The sequence below is a fragment of the Gopherus flavomarginatus genome, chromosome 5 (assembly GCF_025201925.1).
Source record: "Gopherus flavomarginatus isolate rGopFla2 chromosome 5, rGopFla2.mat.asm, whole genome shotgun sequence".
NCBI classification, from domain to species: domain Eukaryota; kingdom Metazoa; phylum Chordata; order Testudines; family Testudinidae; genus Gopherus; species Gopherus flavomarginatus.
In genome coordinates this window covers 126,696,454-126,718,214 of record NC_066621.1, presented here as the reverse complement: position 1 = coordinate 126,718,214, position 21,761 = coordinate 126,696,454, and the positions used below count along the sequence as shown (strand labels likewise).

Genomic DNA, 21,761 nt, shown 5'->3' with positions numbered 1-21,761 from the left:
TTTGATGACATCAGGATGGCAGTTTTACTTCCTTGCTTTGGTTTGGCTTTGATCGTGAGCTGGATGTAAAGAACTGTGGGATGATGGGATTGCTATACTCTACATGAATACCACATTGACAGTCCTGACCATTCTCTGGCTGGTACAGCATGAGGCACCATGGAGTGCTGGATATATCCTTCAGTTTCTTATAATCTTTTTTCATCCTTTGTGTTGTATAAGAACTTGTGCTATTTTCATTTTCTGTTTAAAATGTTTAAATGGGATATGAAGCATTTGCAAATTGTACTGTACCTGGAGCAATAGCAAGAACTAACACTTGGAATGTTTTAAAAAAATGCAAAAATAAAAAATTTTTCCTGGCTCCTTTGGAATAGGAAGCTGAAATATGGTCTGGAGATAAGCCCAGAATTCAGAGAGGTGCTTTCTGCTGTCCCTACTTTGGCCGAGTTATAAGTCACAGAAAATGACTATTGTTGCAAGCACAGGACAGTTTTCACAACTTTTTTAAGTTTCTGGTAATGTTCCATCTCCTACCATGTTACACTGTGCATCCTTCCTGGCCCACTGAGCCTCCTGGAGCATTTCAGGACACCCATAAGGAGCTCTAGTTCTTGCTGCTGTGTCTTTTTCTACTAAAATACCCTTTGACATAGTAAAACTATGGGCTGGTGCCAGGAACCAAGAGTTCTAGTAGTACCAGCTCTTCCACTAACTTGTCTTAACAATTCTGTTCCCTAGCAGTAAAATGGGCATAGTACCACCTCCCTAATTTGCAAGGATGTTATAATAACAAGTTCACTGATGTTTGGGAGGCACTCGGACACTATGGTATGAATGCAGAAGAAAACTCCATAAAGAACTACAAAATTCTTTATTCTTTATTCATTGAAGGGTTTAGATGCTATGCAGTGAATGACATTGAATAATGAGGATTAAAATACATATTTAAAAGCTTTATTCATTGAGCACTCAGTGAAGCAGGGGTCCTGTGGAAAAGTTAATATGCGATCATCTAATTATAATGCATATGCCCAAAGGGCCACAATTAATGCTGCAGAGGTTACTTTAATTCAGGCATTTCCTAACTTGTGGATACTTCACTTCACAACCTCAATAACGTTCTCTTAACGATTTATTTTTTGTATGGAAGATATTTTACAAATAGCCAAGTGATTTACCAAATTCTTCTCCAAAACAATTCCAAGTTAATTTTCCATTACTGCCTCATTTGTGAAAAGGCTGGCAATCCTTGCCCCTTCTTCCATATTCTCACACCAGCTCGCCCTGTATCCAAACTCACCCGTGTGCACAGAATAGTTTTCCTCTTCCAATTTACGATGATCGTGAATCAGAATATCTCACGTGCTTCCAACATGCGCTGCCCCCTTGATACTTTCTCCTTCCTCTTCTCTTCCTCTGTACGTCCGTAAGACATACAGTTTCTTAAGGAAGCTTCTATCTCAATATTCATCCTATTATCAGACTCCATTCCTCACCCTTAACTCTACAGCACCACTGCCAATAACTCCTTTTGCCAGTTCCCCAGCTCTTTAAAATTAATATTTGGGAAGTCTTCTGAAAATGCAAAGCACTATATTAAAATAACTTATGTTAGTGCTCAATATTAAAATCTGGCGTTGTCCATTCCCTTTCAAAAACACTTTTCTCAGTTCTCGCAAATTTTAATTTGGATTTTTTTTATCTGGCAATAGCATGGAATCTGCTCCATGTGAGGAACCTTTTTCTCTCCTCATCCCCCTTGACCTCAGAGCACTCTTCAACACTCCAGACCAACCTTCAAATCTACCTTTCAGCACCCATGTAAGCAACTCCTTTGAAAGGACTTTAAAATAACATAGCTTTGCCAAGCATAAAAATAGCATGAATTACCTGTGGAATAGTTGGTTGTCTTTGTAACTGATTCCTGAGCTTCAGATATAGCTTTCAGTATTAAATTCTTATTGGCCTGTTTGGAGGGTGGTAGTGAAGGTCTGAGAGAGAGAGAGAGAAATTAATTTTTCCTGCAGATATATGAATTCCAATAACCATTATAAATCCAGCATTGTGATGTTTCACTTTCAACAAAATGTTAAAACACTGCATATTTAAATACAGTGTCGCTAGAAGACACAATCTGAAAATACACTTTAATTAACTACATCTTTTTATAAGGTATTCTTCAACTCTAATGTTTTAAACCAGTCAGCTCACATACTGTACTAAACCTTTAGTTAACCTGGATTTATCCATCACCTCATTCCTTTTCCATACTCTCCTTTATTAGATTCATATAAAAACCAGTACTGAACCATAGAAATCTTCAAGTACCTTCTTTCAGGCTTTGCTGGTACAGACACGCTGCTGGAGATACTTCCTATTCGTAACCCATAGTCTTCCTCCTCCTCCTCCTCCTCCTCCCCATCATTACTGAACTTTTTCACTTTGACCACTGAGCTTATAACTGGCAATTTTCTCTTCCTGGAGCTTTCTTCCTGCAACCAACAATTCATTAATCAGATCCACATTAATATGCAAACAAACAAGACCATTATTCCACCAATAAACAGATGATGGAGAGCTTCCACTTAAACACTGATCTAGGACATTGAGACACACTTAAAATCCTGGACGTATTGCACTGTGTGCAGAAAAAAAAAGACTGCTATAGAAAAAATGAGGTTTTGGATGTGACTCACAATCCCCTCCAAGGAATACCTAGACAGAACTCTTCTGCCAAGAGTATCATTTATACTGCTTATACTTTCCTATTTCCCCTATGCAGCAGCATTATCTTTGGATAAATACAGAGAGTGTTCACTAGCCAGACTGATGCGCCAAAGGATTTTAGTGACAGAAATCAACATCTTTGGTAAAGAGAGAAAAACCTTTCAAGCCACAAAAACTTGTCTAAGGCAAGGCTGAAGATGATGAAACTCCAAATTCTAGGGCTCTCTCCATAAATATCCCTCTATTTTTTTAAAATACAGGATTGTAATAATATTTTTTTTAAAACTGAGAAAGTAACAGCTCAAAGGGGCATGTCTAATATACCTCAGGAAGGGAGGTGACTGGTCTGCTGCTAACTCATGAGAGACTCTGGGCAAGAAACATCACTTCTCAAGACCCAAATAACCTACCTATAAAATGGGAGGATGATGTTTACCTGCATTTATAAAGCATTTTGGATTAAAAGTATTATATAAGCACAACAAATGATTATAGTCAAAAAACAATAAAAAGCAAAAAACAGTTCCACTTAGAATAGAAGGCAATTTTTTTTTTACTTTATTAAGAAGTTAGCTGTCCTAACAATCTGAAAGTCAACCATCCATTTATCCCTCTTCTTTTACACACAATGCTCCTAAATAAATTAATATGACAGTCCTAGAATTATTAGCTTGCTACTAACAGGATCATTTTGACATCCACAGCAAGTGATGTAATAGCCATGACTTTTGAAACTAAGATTCATGCACCCTAAATACAAAGTTGTTTGGCACACTAAAAATACATAGAGATACATACACAAATAGGTAGATGGATATATTTCCTTCTTTGATCTTCAGTGTTGGTCTTTATTCCACACCTGGCAAACTGGAGATCTACAAAGAACTCATGCATGAACACAGCTATTCCAAAAAATCTAGAGATTAAAATGATTCTTCTAACCTACCATACGACAGCATTGCCAATGATGTTCTAATTCATTACTCCAAGTCAGTAAAGCACCAGACAGATGCCATATCACCAAGTTAGTCAGCAATTTGTGAAGGTTTGGGGTTTTTTTTTTAAGCACACTGGTTCTTGGCCAGTGGACTAATGTGATGAAATCCTGGCCCAACTTACATTAAAACTCCCATTGACTTCACTGGGGCCAGGATGCCCTCCTAGGTGTCATCCAAGGTGACTTGGCTTTGTTTGAGTGTGTGTCAAATACAGACATAGTTTAGATCTGCATACTAACCTCACTGCTTATTTTATCAGCACTCAGTTTGGAGGTGGGCCTGTAACTCTCTGCTAAGCTGCCAAATGCTTCTGGATCACATAGCGGGATTGTTTCCAAAGACCTGCAGCTTTCCATGTCCAACTGCCTACCACCCTGTAGACTGCCTTGCTGCGGCAATCTTTGTAAGTGTATATGGCCGTCCGTGCTTCTGCTAGCTGGTGGTCTGTAGATTTCAGCAGTAGGACGGGAAGATCCATAAGTTACAGTTACAACAGCTTTCTTCCGAGACAACAATGGATTCTCCTGCACAAAATTTAGGTCTTCATCAATGAGATCATCTGGTTCAGGTTTAATGTCAATCACAGCTTCAGAAGGCGACAACTCTCTTAGAGGCCTGACTGTTGACATTAAGCGGGATGCAGATCCATCTTCATAAGACTGCCTGGAGAAAGAAGAGGTTACAAAATCTTAACTAACTGCCAGATAAGAATCCCTAAAAAACAAAATTTAGAAGAACGCTTTAAATATAAGCAGAAATAAAAAACAAGATTTTACTCTTTTAAAAAATCTCGCAGACTTGACATCTACTTTTCATTTTAGGTTAGTTAGTTAAGATAAGAACATTTATTGCATGAAGAAGCATGAAATAAACTTTCCAGGTATAATATTTATTTTATACAACACACAGTAGAAACCCTTTTCTGAGTGAGACTGGAAAAGCCTCCATTCTCCTGTTCTGGTCTCATCAGCTAGTTAATCCCTACTGCTCTTCCAAACAATTCCAGTGATGTGTCCCCTGAAATCTGAGCTCTTGCCAATAAGCAGGTAGAAGCCTTACCGGGCAGCAGCAGCTCTCTGCTCTTGTGAGCTGGTTGAAACTCTGGAATCGTTTCTTTCAGCCCGAGTGCTGGAGACTGCAAGAGGTGGTAGCATTTCCTCACACCGTCTTTCATCACTCCCACATGAACTGCTTTTGCTGGAAGGCAAGTTGCTCTCAAAGATGTTAGAGTCTGAAGACTTTAGGCTAGTAGGTTCTGTGAAGACAGGTGTACTTCACCCTTACATCAAAGTTCAGTGACTTAGCTTATGTAAATCAATTATACAGCAAGGGCAGCCTTAAAGCCACAAGCCAACGAACAACTGGCCTTTACAGAAATCCTCAGAAGCAAACCCACTTGACTGAAAAAGCAGCAAGAACTGCTTAAAAAGGTCATATTTACTTCATCCCAAGAGCAACATACATGACAAGTTTCTTAAAAGCCAGAAGCCACAGACATCATATACATTAAATATTAACGATACAGCCAATTAAGAACTTTAAAAAAAACTGGCAAAATATATACACGAGTATAAGAAAATACTGTACTGATATCTGCTTCCAAAGCTAAGATATTGCTTCTTGGACAAACTTTACTTACCAGTAGTTACAGACCGAAGTTTATCTAACACACCGTGTAGCCTGAAAAAAGGAGAGAGATGAGGAGATAAGTAATTTAAATTCTTTCAGAACAGTAGCCATTCAAAAATTAGCAAGGTTTATAAGTTTTTTTTTTCATGTCAACAGGCCACTCATTTGAGTGAGCCTACTTTCCACTTCAACAATCATCCCTTTGTACATCCAACCCCAGAATCAATCAATCAAGATCTGCACACTCCGAGACTCACCAATCAGTTTTGTACACACACATAAAACACTCTGCTCTGTGCATCTGATTGATGTAAGATCCACTTCCCTAGCAAATGTTGCATACGGACACAACGTCTTTAAAGAGAGAGCAGACAAGAAACACTGCCAAGTAAAAATTTCAGCTAGAGCCCAAATTCAAAGGCTTCCTATTAAAAACGTATCAAGTAAAACCAAGAAAGAAAACTACAAGGGAATAAAACAATCCTGTGTAAAATTTCAAACTAACTGGACGCCCACCTTCAGAGAAAAACAGAAATGCATGCCCCCTTTTCAGCCCATTTTAGAATTCAACCCTACCTATTCAGTTGCAACCAGACAGCTTCATAATTTAGGAGCCTAAGAGAGTTATGTGCCCAAATTCCATTGAAAGACTGAGTAACATTTTTGCATTTAGGAAGCCTTTGTGATCCCTCTTGAGTGCATTCTCATTAGAACACTCCCAAAGCAGCGTCCGCTGAGCCCTGCTGATGTGATCATCATGGATCAACTTTCACATTCACGGCCTGACTACACTTAAAATGCTACAGCAGCATCGCTACAGTGCTTCAGTGCAGACACTACATATGCTGACGGGACGCATTCTCCTGTTGGTGTAGGTAATCCACCTTGCTGCGAAGTGGTAGCTATATCAAGGGAAGAATTCTTCCATTGACCTAGCACTGTCTATTCTGAGATTTAGGTTGGTTTAATTATGCCACTCTGAGGGGTTGATTTTTCACAACCCTGACTCATGCAGTTAAACCGAACTCATTTTCTAATGTACAGCAGGCCTCACCCCTGTCAGAAAAGGGCTGACAGACCTTTAAACTGGGCCACAGCTCTGTCACGGCTGTGCTGTGAAACTTTTTATAGCAGAATCAGAATTATACACTAGAGCAGGGGTTGGCAACCTATGGCACGTGTGCCAAAGGCAGCACGCAAGCTGATTTTCACTGGCACTCACACTGCCCAGGTCCTGGCCACCGGTCTGGGGGGCTCTGCATTTTAATTTAATTTTAAATGAAGCTTCTTAAACATTTTAAAAACCTTATTTACTTTATATACAAAGTAGTTTAGTTCAATATTATAGACTTATAGAAAGATCCCTTCTAAAAACGTTAAAATGTATTACTGGCACACAAAAACTTAAATTAGAGTGAATAAATGAAGACTCAGCACACCACTTCTAAAAAGGTTGCTGATCCCTGCACTAGAGGTATACATTATACCTGGGAATGCCCTGCAAAGGATTGGTATTGAAATCTAAGGGAAATCCATTTTGGTGAGAACAAAGACTGGAAGCATAAGAATAATGTTTAAAATTTTAGGTTTCCTGGATTTATCATTTTAATTTTTCCCACCATATTTCTAGATTGTTATCGGATTCATTTCATTTAGTCTTCATATTTTCAGCTATTTTTAACCACAATGTATTTCAATACTTGATAAAATATTTGCTGTGAAGTAAATTTATATTCACAAACAGATCCAGAAACTTGAGTTGCCTGATTAAGTTACAGTACTCTCATTCCTTTAATAATTTAGAGGGCATTCTCAAAATTAAACTAAGTACATCTAAAAATTCACGTATCTTGATATATTGTCCTACACTGAAGAATAATTTCTCTTCATACTTCAAATTCTCTCTCCTCACCTCATTATTAGTCTTATGAGTAAATGATTTAAATTATTCACCTTCAAAGTATTAAAAATGTTGTCATATTTAATAATACATTCTGAGATACAGTCTAGCTAGAAGATGCTATAAAGAACAAGTTCCAGTAGTGGAACTAACCTCCACATTCGATAGCATCTATTTTGTTTTCTAACTGATTCATGTAGCCACTGGATGCAGAATACACAGATGTGTGACTGATAAAATTACAAAAAACAAACAAACCCACAGACAAACTGTTCAGCCATGCCACAATAGGGAATAAATGACCACGTACAAGTATGTATACTTTTCAAAAAACAATAAATTGCATGCTCTTTTCTTCTGTTTCTGACAGGGGCCCAGAGGCGACATATAACTGTTGAGGGCACAATTTAAAGACTGTGGACACGTGACTGATTCACCCACATGTGGCCTCTGGGTGCAGGAACCTTCCATCCCACCTCCCTGGGCCAGGGCAGTCAATCCCGCCAGCTCCTGGAGGGCTGGGGTCGCAGGATTGGGGAGCACATGCATCAGAGGCCCAGCACCAGCCCCGAGGAAGAGAGGACGGAAGGTCACAGCAACGAAGTTTCTCTAAGGAGCTTCCCAGGCAATGTCCCTATCTTGGGCTGAGCACAGGGAACCTACTTCTGGTGCCTTCCCCAGCGACCCGATGCCTGGCCTGGGGCTGTCGCACTCTCCCCACCCTACCAAGCTAACCTGCCTCGTGGGCCCCTGCCTCCACCTCCCCAGCTGGACTCTCACAGGTAGCCACTGCACTGCACAGAAGAAGCGACCCATAGTAGCCACCCTCATCCAGCAGGAGAAGCAGCACCTGTCTCACCCCCTCCACTCACCCCCTGGGCCTGCTGCCAGGGAGAATGGCCAAGCGAGCTGGAAATGTGCCAGGGGAGGGGGGAGGAGAGAAGAAGGTGCAGCATGAGAAGGACAGAGCTCCCCTTCCTGCAGCAGGCCGAGCAAAGCCCTACAGAGGCAACTCAGTGCTCACAAAAATTTGGATGGGGTATGTAACCCCCGACACCTAACCTCTGAACCTGCCTAAAATAAATGTAAAGCAATCTCACAGTATGTCCTGTAAAGGGACACCATCGTGTTGAGATCTAGTCAATTAAAAATGATAAAATAGTTCTAGGTACTACACCTGCCATAAACCCAGTGTCTCTGTTCAGTCCATGATTTTTAGTGTTTAGCAAAGTCATGAATTTAAGCTCCCAGGGTGATCTTTTGAAAGTACTGTGAAACTTTCCTTTGAGCATGATGACTGATAGGTCTGATATAGAATGACAGCTTTGTGAAAAGTATTCACCCACAGGTGATAGGGTGTTTTTTGTCTTTTACCATTTTTCTGTGAGAGTTCATTTGAGAGCGTGGTGATTGTTTGGTTTCACCCACATAGTTGTTATTGGTGCATTTAGTGCACTGGATGAGGTACACCACGTTGTGATAGGCATGTGCAGGACCCATGGATCTTGAAAGGTGTGTTGTTGGGGGTGTTGATCATTGCAACAGTGGAGATATATCAGCAGGCTTTGCTTCTGTTGCTCTGGCAGGGTCTGGTGCTGCTTTAAGCTGGTGCGTTTTGGTCTGTGGGGAGCTTGCTTTTGATGAGGAGCTTTGCGAGGTTGGGAGACTGTTTGAAGGTCAGAAGAGGGAATTCTGGAAAGATTTCTTTCAGGATGAAGTCCTCATTAAGCATGGGTTTTAGTTGTTTCACAATATTTGTGTGGGTTGGTAGGTGATAACTAGGGATATGCAGTCTGTTGGTATCTGGGTGGCCCATTGCATGATTCACCAGATCTACTTCTCCGGTGGAGTGCCTTTGTTTGGTGAAGGTGGTTGAAGTGTGTTAAGGTGTATATCCTGGACTTTCTCCTTGGAGCATATTCTGTGGTATCTGAGTACCTGGCTGTAGATAACAGATTTTTTGGTGTGGTTACTTGATCTATGAAGATAGATATGGTGATCTGTGGGTTTCTTGTATATGGTTGTCTGTAGGGTTCCACTGCTGAAGCTGATCGTAGTGTCCAAGGAGTTGATGCTAGCATGGGAGCATTCCAGAAAGAGTTTAGTGGACAGGTGGTGGTTTTTAATGTTGTGTTGGAAATCTATCATTGATGTATCTGAGGCATATCACTTGTTTCATGGTGCATTTGCTCAGAAATTCTTCTTCAAGGAGGAACATGAAATGGTTGACATATTGGAAATCCATCCTGCTACCCATGGCTGCTCCCATTGTTTGGACAAAGCACGGTGTTGCTGAATGAAAAATTGTCATGGATGAGGATGAAATGGATGCATTTCATGATGTGTTTGAGGTAGATATCTGAGGGCTGTCTACTGTCTTGAAAATACGGCAGGCAGCTATACCATCACTGTGAGGGATATTGGCGTATAGGGAAGTGACATCCATGGTGGTAAGGATAGTGTTCTGAGGGAGGTTGTTAATGTTGCAGAGTTTGTGGAGGAAGTTGCTTGTCTCTCTCACCAACAGAAGTTGGTCCAATACAAGATATTATCTCACTCACCTTGTCTCTCTAAAATCCTGTGACCAACACAGATACAACACTGCACAGCTGTAATGCCTACACAATATCAACATCTCTAACTGAAGCTGTGTTAATCTGAATAAAAGGGAAGTTTACCAAATAAATCTACCATAACCAGCTGTGACTGCACTGTGTAATGTTTTCTCTTCTTATATAATTTTACAGTAATAATTTTCTGAGGGCGACTCTCTTGATGGGATTCAAATGTTTGAAACTCATTTTTGCTAATCATGTCTAAACAGACTCTTAATTTATTTTGAACATTTCAGAACCTTGAGGTTCAGCTGCAAAAATGGATAAGAGGAGAAAACCAATACCTCAATCTCTACCTGATATATATATGTATGTTGGTGTTACCACTGCCTGAACATTAGCAAGCTACAAGTAATAATTTAAAAAATTATCAGTTACTATATTGCATCACTTCATGGACAAGAAAAAATTAATTGATCAAATGTTATGTGTAATTTCTTATATTCTCAATTCTCATATACAGAAAGCAGTTATGAAATAATTGTAAGAAGTAAGGTTCATGGAAAAAGTAAGCTCACAAACATACCATACAGTAAACCGGACAGTGTTGTTTCCTAGGAAAAGGGAAAGGTCCTCTGTCATCTGCTCCTGACTCTTCTTGTTGGCCACCATGACCATAATATAATCAGGGAGCTCTTCATCTAATTGGAAAAAAATATATACAATTTGTTGTTATTTTTCAAAGCAACTTTGCATTAACAATGACATTTTTATAAGATTTTCAAAATACAGTAGATGCACAAAAGAGATTAGATCCCCAAAGAAGACCTCAGAATATTTCTCCAGTTTTACCATAAACCCCTTGGAATGAAGATCTTCATTAAACAGGAAGCACGGAGGTAACAAGAGAACAGCAAAATCATGGCCAAACAGACTTGTTTAAATGGATTGGTAATTACTTGCGAATTTTCTTGCAAAATCAAAAGCTTTCAAGATTCACTCTTTTGCCACAAAAAAATCTGCATCACTGACAACACTAGATATAGCCCCATAAAGTTGCTTCATCAAAACCCTTCTATGTTCTGACATACTGTGATGAAATGCACTCCTGTATTCACACCCTACACACTACTGTGATAATCTTTGTACAAGGCATGCCTTGTGAGGTATCATTTGAAAACTCCTAACTTGCTGATCAGTAATATCATTGTAAAATGCATCTAGTAACATTGTGTGTAAAGTTATGAACATGACTTAAGTGCGCTTCCCAGATAAATCTGGGGAGTAGCTAAACCAATTTCCCAAAGACAAAGGGCAAGCAGACACCCCAGCCAGGTGTTAACAAAGCTGATGGGCCATCCCCTATCCAGTGACCATTCTTTGGTAAGAAAGGGGGACAAGGACAAAAATAGCTGCATCTTAGAAATGAAACAGCATGAGGTGTCCCTGGTCCATCAGACCCCCCGTCTCTCGGTTCTCAGCTGGAAATGCTTTTCAAAGAGGGACTGAAACTATAAAGAGGGGCAAGCACTCCAAAACTCTCCTCCTCTCTCTCCCCATCCATCACCCTCTTTGCATGTGAGATGACAAAAGAAGCAGAAGGGGGAGGGATCCTCACCTGAAAGTTTGGTCAGTAATGCTGTTGGAAGCACGTGGTAAGAAATCTTGCTCTGAATCTAATATCTAGACTCTATTCTTAAATTTATTTACCTAAATCTGGGTTATTGTTGATATTGTACTATATGTACCATATGACTTTTAAAAACAAACTTTGTATTTGTGGATAATCCAAGCACTATACCCAGATGTACAGACACTCTTTTCGTAACCTGTGTATTATATAATTTTAACATTAGCTTTAATAAAAACATTTAATCTGTTAAGATAGGCACAAGAAAGCATTTTTATCCTTTCTTGTAACCATTTCTGACTTTTACGCCTCATTGCTTGTACGCATTTAAAACTCTCTCTTTGTAGTTAATAAACTTGATTAAGCTAATGCAGTATTTAAGTAGAAGTGTCTGAGTAACTCCATTTAAGCTGGTAAGCTTGTGTGTATTATTCCTTAAAGGAATGAAAGAATTAATGTGGACTATTCAGGAGAGGGCTGTGCAGTACGAGACATACATTTTGGGGGGGAAAATCCAAGACTGGGAATGTGTTCGGGTCACCTTGCAGTCTAACTAAGGTTGGTAAGAGTCAGAGTGAAACCCAAGGTGTGGCTGGCAGGCTGCAGCTGTACAGAGACTCATGGTGTTACCTGCATGCTGGAAGGCTGTTTGTGAGCACCCTAGGTGGGAGCTACTATAAGCAAGGTATTGTGAGGCACTCAAGGTTTACTCCTGAGGGCATTCCGCACCAAAGAATTAAAAATTCTGAGCCCAAAAAATATAAATTCTGCACACAATATTTTAAAATTCTGCAAATTTTATTTGTCAAATAAATACGTACGCTACAGCATGGCATTGGGGAGCACAGGCCACCGGCTGCACATAGGTGGGAGATCACTATTACACTTCCCCAGTCCCACCTCCTGCCCCACAGTCATTAGCTGCTGCCTGCTCTGGGCACCCGAAACATGCTGCTGAGGAGGGTCACGTAACTGCTCTGGTGGCTTCCCTGTCAGAAAGTCATTTTTCTGCGAGGAAGCAAAGATATCTGCAAGGGACAAAATTCTGAGCATGCGCAGTGGTGCAGAATTCCCACAGCAGTAAAGGTTGTAGTACAGGGATGAGACAGCCCCTCACTGGTCTGAACTGCATCCTGGTATGTCAAACATACCTACTTATGACAGCACAACAAATGGATTATCTGATAAGCAAATTAATAAGCAAGCTTTTCATTAACAAGTTTTTCCACTTCCTCTGAAATACAATACAAGCTTTATATACGGCTAAAACACATAAGATTGTCAGCTCCACCAGAAGCAAAATTAAAGATTACAGTAAAATTTTAAAAGAGCAAGTGAGTCACACATACACGATAAATATATGAACAAAGTCATTTTGGTATCACATCTGTATATTACATTATATGTATATTATATTATATGTTTTCTCATTTATTCAAATATTTAAGATAAAAGCCCTATAATGCAAAAGGGCTTTCTCCTTCAGGAAAAGCAACCAAACAGAGAAAGAGTCGGCAACCTTCGGCACACGGCCCATCAGGGTCGAGTGGTTTGAGCACTGGCCTGCTAAACCCAGGGTTGTGAGCTCAATCCTTGAAGGGGCCATTTAGGGAACTGGAGTAAAAAGCTATCTGGGGATTAGTCCTGCTTTGAGCAGGGGGTTGGACTAGATGATCTCCTGAGGTCCCTTCCAACCCTGATATTCTATGATTCTAGGGTAATCCGCTGGCGGGCCACAAGACATTTTGTTTACGTTGACCCTCTGTAGGCATGGTCCCCTACAGCTCCCAGTGGCCGCAGTTTGCCGTTCCCGGCCAATGGGAGCTGCAGGAAGCAGCGGTCAGCCCATCCCTGAAATAGAGAAATTTCCTTTCTGTTTTATGCATAAAATTTACAAACAAACCTTTACCTATTAACTTCAAAAATTCCATCAAAAAAATGAATAAGCATAGATAGACACTATATACTTCAAGGGGAGATGGTAAGATCATTAGGGTCTGGATTCAGCAAAGCACTTCAATTCGTGCATAACTAGGCATGTCAGCAGTGCCAGTTAAATCAGTTCAAGTTACATACATGGTTAAGTGCTTTGTTCAATCAGGGCCTGGGTCTATATGCAAGATTAAAAACAAACTATTATTCATTTAAGATGAATACCAACAAAAGGATGACTTCTTACTTTCATTCCTTATTACGTATAAAGCACTTTGCAATTCTCTACAGTGCCTTCCATTTCAAGTATTATATTATTAAAACTTGAATAGCCCTTTGGGCAGCAGCATTTTGAACGACTTTATGAAGAGGATTAGATGTACCTTTTTTATTTTGGTGACACTTAACAATGCTGCACAACCCCAAAGCTACCGTTGTCACTAAACATAAAAGAAGCTAATAATGTTTACTGATGATAATCCAATTCAGAACTCCTCCTTTTCTATCTTTATTTGAGGGAGTGGTGAGGAATGCTGCTGAGAGGAAATAGTGGTTATGGCTACAAGTTGGTCATGGATTCCATGATTTTCCACGATCTCCATGAAATTCTGCAGCTGCAGCAGCCAGTGGGGCTGGCCCGGGAGGCCCCCCAGTGCAGCCATGCCCCAGGGGCTAAGATTTAGTCAGGGGTGTTTATAGTAAAAGTCATGGACAGGTCATGGGCTGTGAATTTTTATTGTCCATGACTTTTACTAAAAATACCCACGACTAAATCTTAACCTTAATAATGGTACATCAATTCTTTATTTTAAAAAAAAAATAATTGAAAAAAAAAATCAAGGCCCCAATCTTGAAGCAACTACTGATTTGTGTGCTTAACTTTACACTGTGAGTGGTCTGACTTCAGAGAGACTACTCACAGCATGTAAGGTTGAGCATATTTGTCTTTAACATGTTTATTACATTAGTACAGGGATCGGCAACCTTTGGCACGCAGCTCACCAGGGTGAGCCCCCTGGCAGGTCGGGATGGTTTGTTTACCTGCCACGTCCACAGGTTCGGCCGATCACGGCTCCCACTGGTGCAGTTCGCTGCTCCAGGCCAAATAGGGGCTGCGAGGAGCATTGTGAGCCAAGGGATGTCCTGTCCGCGGCTTCCTGCTGCCCCCCCTTGGCCTGGAGTGGCAAACTGCGGCCAGTGGGAGCCGCGATCGGCCAAATCTGCAGACACAGCAGGTAAACAAACCCGCCTCGCCCATCAGGGTGCTTACCCTGGTGAGCCGCATGCCAAAGGTTGCTGATCCCTGCAGTAGTATCTTAGAACTAACCAAGAGTGGGGCCCCATTTTACTAGGGCTCTATAGAACAGCAGACAGCCTGTGCCCCAAAGACTTTACAATCAAGCATATGTGTAAGCCTTTATAATATAAGGGCCTAAGGAAACAAATCAGAGAAAAGAGGAAATCTTAAACTGAAATTAAAGCATAACAGAACAGAATTACATTTTCTCTCATATTTTAAAATGTACAGAGGAGTATGTGACAGTTTGTGTGACTATAGCAGTTAAATTCATATACTGCAACAGCAGTTCTTAAAGTTCATAAGATATCATTTCAGCCCTGTACTAGTAGTTCGTGAACCGTTCCAGAATAAGATATTACTGTTGGCAGCCCCCTAGTTCTCTTATCAAAATGTATGGAAGTTACTCTCTGCTGAAAAACTTGGGCATCTGTACAAATGTGAGATTTTGGAATACTGTGAAAAATTGTGGATCAGTATTTTAGAATATTTTTTCTTCTCTTTAGTTTCCTATGTTCTGAGGTTTTCCTTCAACAGTTATTTCTACATTATAAACAACTTTAAACAAACAAAAACAACAACAGTCTTTTTACAGAAAACCTAACAGAATGGCACAAATAGACACAAATCGGAATAAAAATGTACACATACAGAATGCTCTATACTCAGAATAGTAAAAATGTCTCAGGAAGTAGGGAGGATTTTGGTTTTCTAAAGGAAGAAATGGAGGCAAATATTAATTGGAAGGCTGTTCCAAGCATTACGAGTAACATGAAAGAAGGTGTAAAAATCAGGAGCGAGAAATGACAAAGGACCACAACAACTTGAGTGTAGACAGGAGGTAGGATAAGACATAGGCAGAGATGTAGGTGGGTCCAGAGACCTTTCAATAAAACAAGAAGCTTGAACTTAATTCAGAAGAAGAACAGGAGCCATTGTAAAGATTATCTTGGTAGTTGTCTTTTGAATGAACTGGTTGGTGGGGACAGACAATGGAAGAGGGGGTTACAGAAGAATAGCCATACTGGCTCAGATCAAAGGTCCATTTAGCCCAGTATCCTGTCTTCCGACAGTGGCTAATGCCAGGTGCTTCAGAGGGAATTAACAGAATAAGTAGTTACAAGTGATCCATCCCCAGTCTCCCATTCCCAGCTTCTGGCAAACAGAGGCTAGGGACACCATCCCTGTCCATCCTGGCTATTAGCCATTGATGGATGTATCTTCAATGAACTTATTTCGTTATTTTTTGAACCCTGTCATCATCTTGGCCTTCACAACATCCTCTGGCAAAGAGTTCCACAGGTTGACTATGTGTTGTGTGAATAAATACTTCCTTTTCTTTTAAACCTGCTGCCTATCAATTTCATTTGGTGACCCCTAGTTCTTGTGTTAGGCGTAAATAACACTGTCTTCTTTACTTTCTCCATACCAGTCATGATTTTATAGACCTCTATCATATCCCCCCCTTAGTCATCTCTTTTCCAAGCTGAAAAGTCATGGTCTTATTAATCTCTCTTCATATGGAAGCTATTCCATACCCCTAAGCATTTTTTCTGTACCTTTTCCAGTTCCAATATATCTTTTTTGAGATGGACTGACCAAATCTGCATGAAGTATTGAAGATGTAGGCGTACCATGGATTTATATAGAAGCAATAACATATTTTCTGTCTTATTATTTATCCCTTTCCTAATGAGTCCGAACATCCTGTTAGCTTTTTTGACTGCCGCTGCACACTGAATGCTTGTTTTCAGAGAACTATCCACAATGGCTCCAAGGTTTCTTTCTTCAGTGGAAACAGCTAATTTAGACCCCTTTCATTTTATATGTATAGTAGGGGTGATGTCTTCCAACGTGCATTCCTTTGCACTTATCAGCATTGAATTTCATCTGCCATTTTGTTACCCAGTCACCCAGTTTTGTGAGATCCTTTTGCAGCTCTTCAGTCTGCCTGGGACTTAACTATCTTGAGCAGTTTTGTATCATCTGCAAATTTTGCCACCCTATTGTTTACCCCCTTTTCCAGATCATTTATGAATATGTTGAATAGGACTGGTCCTAGTACAGACCCCTGGGAACACCACTATTTACCTCTCTCCATTCTGAAAACTGACTATTTATTACTACCCTTTGTTTCCTATCTTTTAACCGGTTACCAATCCATGAGAAGACCTTCCCTCTTATTCTCATGACAGTTTACTTTGCTTAAGAGCCTTTGGTGAGGGATCTTGTTAAAGGCTTTCTGAAAATCTAAGTATACTATATCCACTGGATCCCCCTTGTCCACATACTTGTTGACCCTTTCAAATAATTCTAGTAGATTGGTGAGACAAGATTTCCCTTTACAAAAACCATGTTGACTCTTCTCCCAACAAACTGTGTTTAGCTATGTGTCTAATAATTCTGTTCTTTACTACAGTTTCAACCAATTTGCCCTGTACTGCAGTGAGGCTTACCAGTCTGTAATTGCCAGGATAACTTCTGGAATCTTTTTTTAAATTGGTGTCACATTTGCTATGTTCCAGTCATCTGTTACAGAAGCTGATTTAAATGATAGGTTATATACCATAGTTAGTAGTTCTGCAATTTCACATTTGAGTTCCTTCAGAACTTTCGGGTGAATACCAGCTGGTGCTGGTGACTTATCACTGTTTAATTTATCTATCTGTAACAAAACCTCTTCTACGGTCTCCTCAATCTGGGAGAGTTCCTCAGATCTGTCACCTAAAAAGAATGTCTCAGGTTGAGGAATCTCCCTCATATCCTCAACCATGAAGACCAATGCAAAGACTTAATTTAGTTTCTCCGCAATGGCCTTACCCTCTTTGAGTGCTCCTTTAGCATCTCGATCGTTCAGTAGCCCCACTGATTGTTTAGCAGGCTTCCTGCTTCTGATGTACTTAAAAAAATGTTGCTGTTGCTTTTTGAGTTTATTAGCTGTTCTTCAAATTCTTTTTGGCCTTTTGCTCCTTTCTATTTTCATCAATAGGATTTAACTTCCACCTTTCAAAGGATGCCTTTTTGCCTCTAACTGCTTCTTTTACTTTGTTATTTAGCCCTGGTGGCACTTTTTTGGTTCTCTTACTATGTTTTTTAATTTGGGTATACATTTAATTTGAATCTCTATTATGGTGTCTTTAAAAAGTTTCCATGAAGCTTGCAGGGATTTCACTTTTAATTTCTAGTTAACTAACTTCCTCATTTGGAGTAATTAAAATCAGAGACTACTAGAGCACTAATAAAATTTTGGCACTAGAAAAAAAGAAAGAATTGATTTCAGAGATGTTGTGGAAAAAGGAGCTGCATGATTGAGAAACCAGAGAACCGAAAGGTAACAGTGGGAAGGAAAGAGAGGAATCAAAGAAGACAACCAGGCTGCACAGTTTAATGACCAAATATACAGCGTGGCTGACAAACAAATTAAAGAGAAGACTTGCAAGAAGAAATTATGAGCTCATAGACTCATAGACTCATAGGTCAGAAGGGACCAATCTGATCATCTAGTCTGACCTCCTGCACAAGGCAGGCCACAGAACCCCACCCATCCAATTTTATAACAACCCCTATCCCAGGACCGAGTTATTGAAATCCTCAAAAATGGTTTGAAGACCTCAAGCTGCAGAGACACCACCAGCAAGCGACCCGTGCCCCACGCTGCAGGGGAAGGCGAAAAACCTCCAGGGCACCTGCCAATCCGCCCTGGAGGAAAATTCCTTCCCGACCCCAAATATGGCGATCAGCTAAACCCTGAGCATGTGGGCAAGAGTCACCAGCCAGCACCCAAGAAGGAATTCTCCTCAGCAACTCAGTACCCATCGCATGCAACATCTCCCCGCAGACCATTGAGCAGACCTGTCTGGTGGTAATTCAAGATCAATTGCCCAAATTAACGATCCTATCATAACATCCCCTCCATATACTTATCAAGCTTTGTCTTAAAGCCAGGAAAGTCTTTTGCCCCTACTACTTCCCTCGAAAGGCTATTCCAGAACTTCACTCCCCTAATGGTCAGAAACCTTCGTCTAATTTCAAGTCTAAACTTCCTAATATCCAGTTTATACCCATTCGTCCTCGTGGCTACATTAGTACTAAACTTAAATAATTCCTCTCCCTCCCTAACGTTAACCCCCTTGATATATTTATACAGGGCGAGCATATCCCCCCTCAGCCTTCTTTTGGCCAGGCTAAACAAGCCAAGCTCTTTGAGTCTCCTTTCATAAGGCAGTTTTTCCATTCCTCGGATCATCCTCGTAGCCCGTCTCTGAACCTGTTCCAGTTTGAACTCATCCTTCTTGAACATGGGACACCAGAACTGCACACAGTATTCCAGATGGGGTCTCACCAACGCCGTATACAACGGTACTAACACATCCTTATCCTTGCAGGAAATACCCCGCCTGATGCATCCCAAAATCGCATTTGCTTTTTTAACAGCCGTATCACATTGGCGACTCATAGTCATCCTGCTATCAACCAGTACCCCAAGGTCCTTCTCTTCCTCCGTCGCTTCCAACTGATGCGCCCCCAACGTATATCCAAAATTCTTATTATTAATTCCTAAATGCATGACCTTGCACTTTTCACTATTGTATTTCATCCTATTTCTATTACTCCAGTTTACAAGGTGGTTCAGATCTTCCTGAATAGTATCCCTGTCCTTCTTCGTGTTAGCAATACCCCCCAGCTTCGTGTCATCCGCAAACTTTATTAGCACATTCCTGCTCTTTGTGCCAAGGTCAGTAATAAAAAGGTTAAATAAGATCGGTCCCAAAACCGATCCTTGAGGGACTCCACTGGTGACCTCCTTCCAGTCCGACAGTTCACCTTTCAATACGACCCTCTGGAGTCTCCCCTTTAACCAGTTCCTTATCCACCTTACAACTTTCATATTCACTCCCAGCTTTTCCAATTTAACTAACAGCTCCGTGTGTGGAACCGTGTCGAACGCCTTACTGAAATCTAGGTAAATTATATCTACCGCATTTCCTTTAGCTGATCTCCTTCAGACAAGATGGACTGAGAAGAGGATGGGGCATCCTTTCATAACCACTTTCGGTAAACCTGTAAATGTAATTACCCATCTGACACATTTAAATAGGTGGCAGGATTAATTTTGGACCCAGCTACAACCTTTGGGCTTGATCACCCAATGGCATGTGATCCTTGCACCCATGTAGCCTATTCCCCAGGGACTTCAACTGTGCTCCAGATAAGTGGCGGAGTTTGTTAAATACAAATCCAGTTACAGGATTGAAGCCTTTTCTCAGGGTTGCTTCCAGTGGAGCACTATATCAAATTGTGAACTACTGTTGCACTAAAATAAATAGCTAAAGTCAAGTGCAGTACCTAAACCCCACACACTGTTATGGGAGGAAACTACCTTATACTCTTGCAAGGGACACACACACACACTAGCAGGTGTTTTCCACCTTTAATTACAATGAGCTTAAATAAAGTTATTAAACAGAATAAAACTTACCAACATAAGCCCCCAGCTCCTGCAATTTTCCCTTTATAGCGCCCTACAAAAAGAAAATAGATTAAGATTATTGCATTTAAGTTAAGAAACACTGGATACGACTAATACCCAAACTCTGAGAGAATTTTGGTTGCTAAAATGTGTTTGTCAACACCAGTAATACAGTTGTACAGGTGTTAGCTTATTTTTCCTCTTTTCCGCTGTTTACAATGCAAACTTCCAAAGGGAGAGGCAGTGCTGAGAACTCTCATGATGTAATCATCAGTCTCTCAGTACCTGGGATAACTCTAGATCAGGGATCTGCAACGTTGGTACGCAGCCCATCAGGGAAATCGGCTGGCAGGCCGGGACAGTTTGGTTACCTGCAGCGTCCGCAGGTTCGGCCGATCGCAGCTCCCGCTGGCCGCAGTTTGCCGTGCCAGGCCAATGGGGCCTGCGGGAAGCGTCATGGGCTGAGGGACGTGCTGGCCACTGCTTCCAGCACCACCCATTGGCCTGGCACAGTGAACCACGGCCAGTGGGAGCCGCGATCGTCCAAACCTGCAGATGCTGCAGGTAAACCAACTGGCCTGGCCCACCAGCAGATTTCCCTGATGCGCCACATGCCAAAGGTTGCTAATCCCTGTTCTAGCTCCTTGAGTAATGAGATTACTTGAAAATCTCCATTTAGGTTTTTAAATTCCTAGCCCTTCATAGTTGCAGAGAAACACTGGAAAACATGAACCCCCAAAATAAAACAAACAAACAGAAGCCTTTCTTTTCAAACCTCATTTTTAAGCCAATCTCATAACCGGGGGCGGGGGGGAATCTACCTCATGATTTCTGAATCAGGGTTGTTTACTAGTGATGGGCTCGAAGTGCACAATTCAGGTCCAGAGTTCGGCTCCCCGCGTGCGAGGATGTTTGGGTGTCGGTTCGGCCCATTTCAGGGCCGGCTTTGGCGGCACAGTTCGGATCTGGATGCGGGTTCGGATTCCAAACTCCCATGAAAGCGGGAGTGCGGGGGGGGGGTTGGGCCTCTCGCCACCGGTTCTCACTCCCTGACCATCCCCCGTCACCCGCCCCATCGCCTCGCTGTGCGCGCGCGTCGGGGAGGCGGTTGGACGTGGCCCCGGCGGCCGGTTTGCAGCTGGGCCCGGGGCTCATTAGCGCACGGCCCGTGACCCCGGCCTCCGGCCTGTTCAGCTGCAGCGCGGGGGCCTGGGCCGCACCGCGTCGGGAACACGGCGGCCGGGGAGCCTGGGCGCTCTGTGCCCGCGGGGGCTCGCGGCCCCCTTCTCGCTCACCCGGATCTTGCGGCTGATCTCGGTGCCGATCTCCATGGTCGCAATGTCTGAGGAGTCCCGGGCCCCGCCGCTACCACCACAGGCCGGGCCGGCACAGAGAGCGCGGCCTCCGCCTGCAGCGCCCTCTGCCGGGCAGCCCAGGAACAGCGCCCGCCGGGCCTAAGCCCACCCCCAGGCCCTCTACAAAGCGGGGCCGGGGCCGGCTGCCCAGCCCACCAGAGGTCTCTTCTGCCCAGCACATATGAAAGCTTTAAGCTCAGCCCGTGTGGGTGAAATACAATCCAGTGAGAATGTCCGGTCCAGGAGAAAGGGAAGACTGGCAGCA

At 41.8% G+C, this 21,761-nt stretch overlaps 1 protein-coding gene across 2 annotated transcripts in view; it reads right to left on the bottom strand.

Annotated features, from left to right (window-relative positions):
- ZC3H14 (zinc finger CCCH-type containing 14) overlaps nt 1–21,551 on the bottom strand; it is a 51,226-nt gene extending 29,675 nt beyond the window's left edge. For both annotated transcript variants that reach the window (XM_050953260.1, XM_050953261.1), the window contains exons 1-8: nt 21,437–21,551; nt 20,151–20,193; nt 10,399–10,513; nt 5,368–5,408; nt 4,788–4,983; nt 3,968–4,391; nt 2,332–2,495; nt 1,894–1,994 (exon numbers count right to left, since the gene is read on the bottom strand). In XM_050953260.1, the coding sequence (XP_050809217.1) occupies nt 1,894–1,994; nt 2,332–2,495; nt 3,968–4,391; nt 4,788–4,983; nt 5,368–5,408; nt 10,399–10,513; nt 20,151–20,193; nt 21,437–21,472 (1,120 nt within the window). In that variant the 5' untranslated portion in view covers nt 21,473–21,551. The remainder of the gene's footprint in view (nt 1–1,893; nt 1,995–2,331; nt 2,496–3,967; nt 4,392–4,787; nt 4,984–5,367; nt 5,409–10,398; nt 10,514–20,150; nt 20,194–21,436) is intronic.
- Nucleotides 21,552–21,761: the final 210 nt, after the last annotated feature.